Source organism: Perna viridis, chromosome 13 (genome assembly GCF_037379345.1).
Source record: "Perna viridis isolate PV_CMFRI_1.1 ecotype Kerala chromosome 13, ASM3737934v1, whole genome shotgun sequence".
In the NCBI taxonomy this organism is placed as follows: domain Eukaryota; kingdom Metazoa; phylum Mollusca; class Bivalvia; order Mytilida; family Mytilidae; genus Perna; species Perna viridis.
Window position 1 is genome coordinate 22,744,069 of NC_142457.1, and position 13,150 is coordinate 22,757,218.

Here is a 13,150-nt window from a genome sequence, read left to right on the forward strand (position 1 = left end):
TGAGACAAAAGTAAATAATGTTTATCTGCATGTATTTCAAACCGCAATTAAATGAGCGATCATTCAAAGAGTAATCAAGGGAACCAAGGTTATAGCGGTGATCAAAAGAATGCAATCCAGGGACAAAGACCAGACTTGGAAAACAGACATACACAACAAAGAATATAAAGTAACTAAAATCATACATACAAAGTAACAAAAGCATATGAGCAACTCGGACTCCACTAAAAACTGGGAGCATGGACCAGGTGCACCGGTAGGGTAAGCGTCCTCTGCTTTTCTAGAAACACCCGCCGAGTTGCTCATAAAAGTCAAGTCCTGGGTAGACAAACGAGGAAAGGAAAACTATGAACCGTTGAATAAATCAGTTTATAACATACAACATACATAACAACAAAATACAACATAACGATCCACGAGTTCATGACGACCATAAACTTCTGTAGTGATGACTTCAATCTTGTAGCAACATAACCCTGTTCTAGAAGCATATTTGTTAGAGTTCTATATATAAACAGGGGCGTAGCTGCCTATACGCTAATACGCAGTTGCGTACTTTCGGAAAAAGTAACAAAAATAAAAATACACATTTAAAGATGAAATAAAGGTTATTTATCACATATGCATACCATGAACGTAATATAGGCTCTGAAAAACTGGCTCAAAAATCGCAATACGCCCCTGTATAAATATATAAACAATTAAGAACTTCGTACATATGGCGAATTTATGAGGGGCCGAATCGTCTTTATTCAGGGTAAAAATTGAGTGTTGCGTTCCCTTGTGAATTGCATTACCCTTTGAAATCGAAAATCAGAGCGTATCTTAGTTGTAGTATGTTATGTCGTGCTTAAATCAAAGCAAAAGAGATATTCAAATTTTCAAAGACGTCACACCAACTTGTTTTCTTACTGACATCTATCCAAAGGTTTGCTTAGTCGTATTTAATGCAATTTGCAGTGGTTCAAATTCGTACAGTTTATTGCAAATCGAATCAAAACCCTGAAGATTAACAGGTTTTTTTCGGCACTTGTTCTATTTATGCAACCAAAATGCATTGACTGTATACATAACATGAAGACTAATATGAGGACGAAGCAGGGACAGATCCAGACACTTGGAAAAGGAGGGGTGCCAGCCGAGATTCCTCTGGAAAAGGGCATGCTAGGATATTCTTTGCCATTTGTCATGAAAATGGCGAATTATCCTATAAAAACCAAACCCCTGCAGCCCCTCCGGATTCACCTCTGTGAAGTTGAATGTATAGATCTATATAAAAAATCTTCTTGCCACTATTTTTCCTTTCTTGTTACTTTTTCTAGACATTTTGACGTTTTGTTTGTTTGGTTTTTTTTTTCGGTTGATACTGTACAAATTCATCATCTATTATCTGTGATGTCTAATAACAGTGAAAAATTAAACTTGAAGGAAATTTGTCTTGTCACTTTGTAAGGTACCAGCAATTATCATAGTGAAGTTTTATTTAATGCAGATGAGAACCAACAGCCCATTTCACAAAAAATCGGAAGAGTAAAAGGAAAAGTAGTCATAAGTTGTACACTTCTTGAGACGTTTAGGATTCTTGCATGCGCAATACCCAAATGCATGCTAAACACTCACCAAACGCACGATAAACAAATGCTCCCAGCGTTGGTTTAAATTCACGATGAACGAACACTCCTGTCATGCATTTAAACGCATGATAAGCGAATGTTCCTACCATGCGTTTAAACGCACAATAAACGAACATTCTTACCATGCATTTAAACGCACCATAGACAAACACTCATATCGTGCATTTAATTGCACAATAGACAAACGATGAAAAATAATAAAATGGACATATAATAAAGACAGAAAAACATAGAAAATAAATTAATGAAATTATATGAATTAATAATAGCAAAAAATATAAAAATAACAGTTAAATCAAGGAAATAATAAAAGTACAAAAATAAACGAACGCTTCTATTGTGCGTTTAAACGAACGCTTTTATCGTGCGTATATACGACTGCCTCTATTGTGCATTTAAACGAACACTTCTATCTTGCATTTATCGTGTGTTTAAACGAATGCAAAACGATGTGTAAATGCACAATAAACGATGCACGAACGCTAAAATGGGAAACGTGAATGTCTCAAAGAGTGTAACATCACAATACTTAAAGGTATTATGACATAACTGACGACTAATTTTACACTTACAATTCTGCTGCTTAGTTTCATATACAACAATGGCTTTCTGTTTATCTTGGTTATCAAATTTCATACAACTCAGCTTCTCAAAACTTTACACATCTAATTTTTTTCTTAATTTCCTGCGATTATTCAACCTTTTAAACTGCAAATTTTAGATAAATCAAATTTATCTTTGATGGCATTTCAGAGGCTACCTGTGATTATAAGAGGCTGTGATATTGGACCTTGTGTAGAAAGATGGAGATCAATAGAGTACTTGTCAGAAAAGGGGGGAGAGAAAGAAGTAAAAATACATGTCTCACCCACACCACAGATGAACTTCATCAATAAAAATTTCTTATATAGGTAATGTTATTTAAGGCATTGCCTATCATTAGTGACAGAGCACATTCCCTAAACAAGTCTGTGCAACAATTTGACAGGTCAGTGACCACTGACGGATCGATAACTGATGACTGGGGACCAGTTTTGTAATGCAAAACTTTCGTATTGTGTTTGTACTTAAATAACAATCTTGTTGGTAATGCATGTGTGATGTATTGACCTAAATTTAATAGCATCCTGGTGTATTAGAAAATTTAGATAGCATCCCTTTGTTTGAAATTATAGCTTCATATTTAAAATAAGTTCAAATAGCATCACATTACCATAATGGTAAAATGCACTGGGGAGAACACTGGTACAGTCCCTGAATGGATCCGTGCAACAATTTGACGAATTGATGACAGCTGACTGATTGATCGCTGATGGATCAATGATCAAAGATCGTTGACCAATCTGATTGCAGGTTTGTTATATAAAATGACAGATGATCTGTTAAAAATAAAACAGTTGTAAAATAAAAGTATTAATTGACGTTTAAATATACTGTACTATGTTAATATGGATAAAGTTGACAATTAAAACAACAGAATCTGTAAAATATATTGACCGCACTGTGGTCACATGATGTGATCACCAGTTAAATTGATCAGTTTGATGGATCAATGACTGATCTGAAACTGATGACCAATTGAAATTTTTGGGGCAGGGACCAGTTCAGGTATTGTATGTGCAAGACTAACACCCTAATGCATTAAAAGTTCAAACAACCATTTCTGAATGATGTACATCATATCAAACAGAACAATTTTCAGACCTCCATCATACATGTATATGTATAGAAAATGTCACTGATGCTCTGTCCCTATAATTTACATCTATTGTAGATATTAAAACTGAGAAATAATACATACTGATTATTTTTGTGCCAGAATTTAAGAAGTAGAGCATATGTTTCAGTGGTTGATTTCACTAGAAGCAAATACAAAATTGATCGTAAAGGCTGTTCCATTTCAATCTAGGTGGGAAGAGGGGATGCCGATTTTTTTATTTTTTCTTTGGTGGGGGTAAAAAAATATTCTTTTTTTATATGTTGGTTGGGGTATATTTGATAAATTAAATTATGTTTGTAGGGGTGAAATTTCATCTCTAAAATTCAATGCTCAATGCACCCTGGGGTTGGGAGATTTGACGCTCTGATTTTCCAAAATTTAGTACTACACATGTGTTTCTCAACAGATTTAACATTTTTTTATATTTTCTTTTTCTTTTTATATTTTTTTTATATTGGTGGTGGGGTCTTTTACAAGTTTTAGAAAATAAATGCTTTCTAATCATCGAGCAGGAATTCCAAAAATATAAAATGTAAGATGGGTGCTCTTTTATTTTTTATTTTTTAATTTTATGCTATGTTTTTAACCTGATACTAATATTTTCTTTCAGGAGTTTGCCATTTAGTAATTTTGTAAAGAGAGTTTCAAAAGAAAAGCAAGAGGAATTCTTTATATCAGAAGTAAGAAAACATTTCTAAACAAGGATTTTCCATTTTCTATGTCATGTCAGATTTCTTATCTCACCTCAGGTGATATAAATTTACACCATTTATATACTATTAAATTAATGATGAAAGGAGTACATATCATTTAGTTTTTACTTTATGTGACTTCATCAAGAATTAGGAGATAAAAATCCACTGGTGCATCAATGCCTCCCCATCCTTTCAGTTATGATCTGGATGTCAATAGCAGAACCACTTTTGCAATTCTGATGTGACTCTTTTATTAGCTAAACTAGAAGTCAAAAACAGTAATTTTTGTTCTGTTTTTGAAACATGAAACATGCTTTAATCAGCAGAGCCAAATATTTTAGATTTGCTAAAACTGTAAGGGATAAAGGCTAGTCATTCCTTACAAATTTGACAATGTGTCATTTTCTTTAATTGGTTGAAACTTTATAGAAATAACTCTTATCTGTAAATATGCCAAAACTGATCAGATCGTGGCAGAGTTGAATCATTACTCCCCACCCTTTTGTAACAGTGAGGATTTCAGTAGCAGTTTTTATAAAAAAGCAGACAGGATGTGATTCATGCATGTCAAAACCCACCAAATTCAGTCTTATTCCTTATTCAGAATCAGTTACAGACCTCATAACCATTCATAGTTTTTCATTTGAGTGCAAAGCTATTAAGGTAAAATTTATATAGATTGTTCATGAAATAAGCACTTTGCAAGAGTTATGGTTCTTGATTTGGTTTGATTTGGTTGATTTTAATGGGAGATAAATGTACGATTTACTCAAAAGTACAGATCTGGATATGGAAAGGACAACTGTTACATAAAAATAGAGCATATGTAGATTGAAAAAGCATTGTTTGTGCAGTGGGTTTTTCTTCACCGTGTATTACTTTAATATGGACTTGTCTGAATTTTATATGGACTGGTACTTAAGTACTTCTCTGTCAGGCAATCAGGCAAAATGTATAAGATGTGGCACATGAGGAAATAAAACTCAGAGATTTTATTGCATTGTCCAAATATTTATATCTGATAACCTCTAGAAAAAAGCATCAAAGTGTTTGTGAAGTTTGCATTTTTAAGATATTGATAGGTCAAATTTAGATGAAATGTACTATGGATAATTTTTCTGAACATTTTCCTTATATAAGTAGTAAAAAAATATTTAAGTCACAGATGCTTCAGGATAAATCTAAATAGCTTTTCAGATGTTTTCTAGATGTATTATTTTGTTTGAGGCAACAAAGACCAAATTGTGAAAAATAATGTGCCACTCATTGCCTGATTCTTACACAGAATAGTACCTAAAGAACCTGTATAGAAGCTTTGATTGCCCTGTTTTATATGCGTAGTCGGTTGACCTCATAATGTTCACAGTATTGCTAACTATGTAGATGTAAATGTTCTGAAACTAATTTAAACAAGTAGCCTAATTTGTTACTTCTTTTCAGACAGAGAAGTACTATTTGAGAGCACTAGGGGACAACCCAAGAACAGACATAGCTGATATCAAGAAACAGTACCCTGAGCTAGCAGACGACATAAAGTTCCCAGAATTCTTCAATCCAGAGAAGTTCTTTTCCAGTGTTTTTAGAATTTCATCAAATGGTATACAGTTATGGACACACTATGATGTAATTTTTGTTTGTTTTTCATTGGACTATTATTCTATACATCTGTCAACCTGTATTTCAATTTACAAAAAAATACATTTTATTGGTGGATTTTTTTCATTTTTTTTTGTAGAATATTAGTCTTGATAGAAGTAGAATTGATTTTCCAATTTGTGTTTTAGAGTTATGGGACTTTGCACACTCAAACAATAGCAATGTGCATAGCATGTGGAAGTTTTAAACATTATTGGCTATACTTAAGAACTTTTTACGAGCAGCCATCAAACAAGTTTCATTTATGGTACTTTAATGCAAATAAACTCATGAAAATTAAGGTCTAAACAATAAACAAGTAAATAGGGTGCTACCCGAGGTTCATCAGAAAAAGGTGAGGTGCCAATTTTTAGCTCACCTGGCCGAAGGCCAAGTGAGCTATTGCCATTACTTGGTGTCCGTCGTCGTTAATAATTTTTCAAAACTCTTCTCCTCTGAAACTACTTGACCAATTGGAACCAAACATGGTATGAATGTTCCTTGGGGTATCCTGCATAGAACTGTAGTGGAGATTTTTTGATCCGTCAAAAAACATGGCTGCCGTTACTAAAAGTAGAATGTAGGGGTCAGACAGTAGTTTTTCGCATATACATTGTATCTCCAAAACGGTTAGGTTTGACCAAATTCTGACTGGGGTAAAAGTGTTCAGCATGATGAGATCTATCTGCGGTCATATTTTCATTTTAATCTATTAAGCCATGTTGGAGTTATTGCCCTTTTTCAACATGTTTTGCTATTTTTTATGTTATTTTTTTTCAAAAATCTTCTCTTCTGACACTACTTGACCAATTGAAACCAAACTTGGTATGAATGTTTCTTGGGGTATCCTGCATAGAACTTGTGTGGGGATTTTTGAACCGTCGAAAAACATGGCCACTGTTACTGAAAATAGAACATAGGGGTCAGACAGTAGTTTTTCGCATATATCTCCAAAACGGTTAGGTTTAGCTACATTCTGATGGGGATAAAAGTGTTCAGCATTTAGGTTTATCCAAATTCTTTCAATAGCTGAAATGATCCTAATTTTTAGGACTACAAAAGTCTTCAGGCATAAAATTTGTCAGACGCTTTCTTATAAGAGAATTGCCCTTGACAAGGGAAAATGACAGGTTTTTTTCACAGTTTTCAGCCAATATCTTGAAAGCTATGATAGATTTAGACTTTCATTTACTGGAATGATCTTATGATAAGTCCTATCAAAGTTTTCTTGAGTCAAAATTGTTGGACTTCTTGTTTAACTTATTGCCCCTGAAAGGCAAAATTCAACCAGGTGAGCGATTCAGGCTCCTGGGAGCCTCTTGTTTTTCAATAATATCCACGAAAATGACAGATTTTACAATAAAAGGTGGGTGTCAACTCGTGCACCCCACCCCCTCTGGATCCGTCACTGAACATCTTCCATGCAATTCCTGAATGGTTTCATTTTGACACAGTACAGTACCTGAACCGATCTGTGCAACTTTTTGATGGATCTATGACTCAGATTAATGAATGATTGCTGACAAACTGATTACAAGTGACTGATCTGACTGACTGAGGTGATTTGTAACGCCCGTGACTACCCTGTTGGGTCTTGCACGGACGGTTATATCCACAGACTGACTGTTGGTGGCTGATCTGATTGCAGCTTTGTTATTTATATTGACAGATGATTGTTTATGTAAATGTCAGAATTTTACATTGGAACTAATCCAATATAATACCATATTAATTTTTTCTTCAAATTTAAAATATTTATTCCACAGTTTTTTATTTTGTTAACAAAAAATTATGTAATAAAAAGGACTAAATTCATGTCTAAAATTATATCATTTAGTAAATACACGTAAAAATGGAAAATTCAATCAAACCAATCCGTAAAATATATTAACCAATCAGTGATCACGTGATGTAAACGGAAGCAATCACCAGTTTAACGGATAGGTATGACGGATCAGTGACAGAGCTGGAAATGATCGGTGACCTATGACCTATAACAGATCACAATTATATTTGCACAGATTGGTACTGTAATATGATTTTTAGTTGTGATTTCCATTAAAATCATCAAAAATTGCTTACAAACAATAATTATTCAAGTACAACACATATTTTATCTACAGATAATGGACAATATGCTGATCCAAGTGACAGGGTCCAAGAGAGTTGCTTTATTTAGTCCTAAAGATGCCAATTATATGTATCTGAATGGTGAGTTTTATTGGGAGGTGCCTAGTACTAATGGAAGTCCTGCCTTTTATCATGTTTAGCATAGTAATGTTGAAGACTTCAGAATTTGCAATTAAGAAATAAATCATGGAAACTCCATTTTATCATTTGTTTTACCACAGACTGGCCATTTATGTAACATTGTTTTACCCTTGTTCAATAGTGAATGGTTAAATAATGACACCAATGACCAGCATGTGGTTAAACAATGATAAAATGGAGTTTCCATGATTTATTTTGATTCAAATAGGACTAGTTTCTTCATATTTTTTTTAATTTTTGATTTTTTGTTTGAAAAGCCGTAGTAAACAGAAATTAACATTCGGTTTTGTATGTAACTCATGCTCTCAGGAGATCAAAATTATATAGAATGCACTGTAGATTTCAAAATAAAGGGAGATAACTCTGTAAATGGCATTCAAATACAATAGAATCTGTTGGATTTTCAATGTTGATAATCTCCGAAGATTGGAACGAATAATTACACATTTCATCATATAGACCCATAAAACAACTTATTTACAATAATAATTATATGTAGCCTTTTATGGGGTGTATCACTTTTTCAGATTTTGCAGCCCCGTGCAGGTCCGGGTGTCAAAAGAATAGGCCTGCAGCAGCGCTAAGCTTGTCGTAAAAGGCAACTAAATAGTGCTCAGAAACCTAGCCAGGGGCTAGGTGCTCTGCCCAGGTGGTGGAAAGGGGTACCCATGGCGTGTTACATACTGGGGTTGTCAGGCTATAATACGGAAAACCTGACCGCAAACCATTGTGGTGCACCATGTTGGGAAAGATGCCACATTCCTCACACGTTAAAGAACCCTGCTGTGGTATTCGATAGAAGTAGGAACCTTTGCGGTCCGCCACAGGAGGCTAAATTGCCCGACCTTACCCATCCCTCCCTTTTTTCTAGTGGCAATCAAAATTTGTCGACCCTATTATCCTTTTGTCCCGTCCCATTTTTTATTTCATTCATTTCATGTTCATTTTATCATCCATTTCATGTTCATCGTCTGAATATAGCTGAGATATTGCTGCTCGAACGTTAAACCCTAACAATCAATCAATAAATCAGATTTTGCATGCTTCTTACAAAGACTACTACTTGATATTTCAATTCCAGTGGGGTTCTCATAATAAGACAATTAAGGCTGTAATTAATATTCATGTTTTTTTTTTCTTTAAAAAATGAGCACATAAAGCAAAATGGGGAGGTGCACCCCTCTATTTTAGATTAACTGGCACGCTGTTGACCTGACTGATAATTATATTGTTGCATAAATTAATTATAGGAATTTTGTTACTTAAGTCAAAAATACAATCTTGCTTCTACAATTTTGAGAAATCCTTCATTTGTTAAGTTAAAAATTCTAGGAGGTCAACAAAGTTAAAATTGGCGAAATCTGAAGTAAATATTAAGGAGGTAGACCTAGGGTAAGAGACACAACTCTAACAAATCATTGGAATGTTTGTATTCACCATTTTACATCAATCTCATGTAAGCATCAAAGTAAATTGGACTGATTTCATTCTGTTTCAAGGTAAAGCTTGAAAGGCTTTGGTGCAATTTATATGATACAAACATAACACTGATTTCAAGAATTATGTCCCTTACCTTAGGTCTACCTCCTTAAGGAAAAAAAAAGGAATCAGTCACATTTATTGCAAAAATTGGGAAAGAAAAACATTGCAATAGCATCTGAATTTAAATATGTTATATCTATTACAGGGGATAAATCAGAAGTTTTGGACATCGACAACCCAGATTTGAATAAATTTCCTAGATTTACACAGGCCACACGGTATGAAGGAATCCTGCAGGCTGGAGATATCCTCTTTATACCAGGTAAATTGAATACAAATTTGCTTAAGAATCATGCAAGAAAAAAGGGTAACAAGTTCAAAATTGTTTCCTAAAATCTTTCAGAAAACCACAGTATAAAATAACCAGTATGGTTTGTTTCGAAAGCTGTGAGAATAATGGCCTTAGTCAAAATAGTTTAGGGGAGTTCTATTGAAAGATATTTCCTGCCATTTTTGTTTTCTATATACTGTCATATGCCATTTAGAAAGTTTACCCAAATATGTACTTCTCATTCTGTGCATGACTCTCAGGTTTCATTATGAGTGAATGTCGAATATTGCAAAGTATCATCTCAAGTTATTTAATTTCAACATCATAACCAAAGAGCCATGATGAGTTAATATTTTGCAATATTAAAATTTCACAAGTTATGAAACTTTTTTCTCTTTGATTCCTTCCAAATATTTGGCCCCTTGACATTGGGTATATTCTAGCAAACATCTGTCTATGACATAACCAGTTATTATGGGAGTACAATGTAAAAAACGTCAAGTCGCTTTTGACCAATCAGATTTTGTAGAGAATGATACACAACCACACAAAAACTAACCACAATGTTTTCCTATGATGTGATATCGCAAATATCTAGCCATCCAAGAAGTAGATAAAACACGATAAAACATCCACATCATAGAAAATCATGTTTATTGATTATTCTCTGTAAGATTCATGCAAGCTTGATAGGCTTTGGTGAAATTGAATATAATACAAGCATATCACTGATTTCAACAGTTAAATTCCTAAACCTAGGTCCACCTCCTTAAATGGTGTGTCCATACTTGTTCCAGTTGTTCACATTTAAGTTCTTCAGTTGTATCAATCTTCTCCATGTGAAGCAGCTTAAATCAGCATTAGTATATCCATAGACATTGTAGCTGCTTGCATCATAACTTTTGCCCAAAAGGAGTAATCAAGGGAGCCTAGATACTAGAAGAAAACGAAAGAACACAATCCAAGGATGAAGACTAGACAGAGAAAGCAGACACACACATATAACAAAAGAAGTGAATTAATAAAAAGAAACAAAAGAAACAGAAATGAGCATTTCAGACTTCACTATGAAATTGGAGCATTGACCAGGTGTACTGGTAGGGTAAGCATCCTCTGGAAACACCTGTCAATGCTTTTTATTAACTAGGAAACTAGAACTAATATAACTTATTAAAGCTAATTGAATTCAACTGTGAATGCCATCCTTTTTCACGGTGTTTTCTGGTTGTGGACAAAAGCAAATCTTTGAATACTGTATTGTAAAGTTTTTCTCCATTTATCCATTTCCAAAAGAGTGAAAGAAATGTGCGTGTTTTTTTTTAAACTTGTTACAAAGCTTTATGGTCAACATTCACAAAAAACAACCTACATTTTTAATTTTTCTTACTTAAGCATGGGTTTGTCTGAAAACTAGGCAGGGGGTGATTTATCATATCTCAAGATAGTCAATGAAACTGTTCAAACACATTTGTTACAGCCTAAAAACAACTCTGCCTGCGTTCATTTCCAAGGTCCTGCTATATACTGTAAAATAATTTTTGATTGGTTATAATGTACATTTTGGCAGTAAATTTTCCCATACTTTTCTATTGTAGTACGTAACCTAAACTTTATGTGTTAAGTATCAGTCTCTGTAAGAATCAGGCAATGGGTGCCACGTCATTTTTCTCAAATATATTCAAATCATCTAGAAAACAACTTTTAAAAAAGGTATTTAAATATATCCTGAAGTATCTGTGACTTTGATATTTGTTGACTGCTTGTATAGGGAAAAATTTACCGCCATTTTTCCACAGTGCATTTCAACTAAATTTGGCCTATCAATATCTTAAAAAGGCAAACTTAACAAACACTTTGATGGATATTCTGGAGGTTGAAAGTATAAATACTTGAATTATGCAGTAAAATTTCTGCATTTTTTCTTCATGTGCCACACCTTACACAAACTTTGCCTGATTCTTAGACAGAGAAGTATTTAATATTTCCACTGACCAACTTTCATTTACACTCTATCTACTCTTTTTTAATAATACATTGTTAACATTTTGAGGGGAAAGGATTAGGAACTGTTATCGGCACCTTGCTCTCTTGTTTTCTCTAACACTATTTTATAATTCTAGCTCTATGGTTCCACAATGTGATTGCCCTAGAGTTTGGAGTAGCAGTCAATGTGTTCTGGAAACATTTGGATGATGCAATGTATGATCATCGGGATACTTATGGGAACAAAGATCTCAATCCAGCAATAAGAGCAATGCAAATTATGGATAGAGCTTTGAAAGCTCTAGATGAGTTGCCAGATTCTTATAGAGACTTCTATGCAAGAAGACTGGTATTAAAACTTGAAAAGAAATACGAAACAGATTCATTACCTCCATGATAATAAATTGTTCCGATGAAAGATGTTTCAATCTTTTGACAAATATTCATTGTTGTACATTGCCATCTGCCCATCAATATATATAATAACCACCAAACTTCTTTAGAAGGAGTATACCAGTATATTTTTAAACAATTTTCTTGATATGTTGCTACAAGATTGAAGTCATCACTACATAAGTTTTATGGTCGTCATCATGAACTCGTGGATCGTTATGTTGTATCCATCTGCACCATGAAAACTGATTTATTCAACAGGTCATAGTTTTCCTTTCCTCATTTGTCTACCCCGGACTTGACTTTTTATGACAACTCGGTGGGTGTTTCTAGAAAAGCAGAAGACGCTTACCCTGCCAATGCACTTGGTCCATGCTGCCAGTTTTTAGTGGAGTCCGAGTTGCTCATTTGCTTTTGTTACTTTGTATGTATGATTTTAGTTGCGTAATGTTCTTTGTTGCATATGTCTGTTTTCCATGTCTGGTCTTTGTCCCTGGATTACATTCTTTTAATTCCTGCTATAATATTGGTTCCCTTGATTACTCTTTCTTGACCAGTGGCAAAAAAATGTTGATCTTGATAGCGACTTTTTGGTTCCTGACAGTTGATTGTGTCTAATTCAGTTGTTTCATCATAAAAACTAGTGTTTTTGCCTTATATTGTTAAGTACTGGTCTTTGTAAGATTCATGCAAATTCTGTAATATGTGATACACTTGAAAAAAGGCTATGTATTTTTATTTTTGTTATTAAGTTGCTTTATATGTCCATATGATGAAATATATATATTCATTCCAACCTGTCCGCTCTTAGGGGATAATCCAAATCGAAAATTCATCAGTTTCTATTTTATTTCGGTGTCATTCATAAAGTTATCTCCCTTAATTTTATTCAAAAAGTTATCTCCCTTAATTTTGAATTCTGTAGTGCATTCTAATTTATATCTTCTATGAACAAGCGTTCTATGAAAATCCACGTTATTTCTGTTTACTTAGGCATTTTAAATAA

At 33.8% G+C, this 13,150-nt stretch overlaps 1 protein-coding gene across 1 annotated transcript; it reads left to right on the plus strand.

The window, feature by feature from the left end:
- Positions 1–779: 779 nt before the first annotated feature.
- LOC148600017 (tRNA wybutosine-synthesizing protein 5-like) lies at positions 780–12,173 on the plus strand. Its single transcript, XM_088557662.1, has 7 exons — positions 780–928; positions 2,388–2,545; positions 3,965–4,034; positions 5,490–5,672; positions 7,808–7,895; positions 9,643–9,759; positions 11,889–12,173. The coding sequence occupies exons 1-7, from the start codon at positions 842–844 to the stop codon at positions 12,146–12,148; spliced, it is 963 nt and encodes a 320-aa protein (XP_088413788.1). The 5' UTR covers positions 780–841; the 3' UTR covers positions 12,149–12,173.
- The last annotated feature ends 977 nt before the right edge of the window (positions 12,174–13,150 follow it).

Excerpts from the sequence above, each read along its gene's own strand:
- LOC148600017 (XM_088557662.1), top strand. The coding sequence starts at position 842 with ATGTCGTGCTTAAATCAAAGCAAAAGAGATATTCAAATTTTCAAAGAC. Across the intron at positions 4,035-5,489 it reads AGGAATTCTTTATATCAGAA|ACAGAGAAGTACTATTTGAG; the intron begins GTAAGAAAACAT and ends ACTTCTTTTCAG. Across the intron at positions 7,896-9,642 it reads CAATTATATGTATCTGAATG|GGGATAAATCAGAAGTTTTG; the intron begins GTGAGTTTTATT and ends TATCTATTACAG.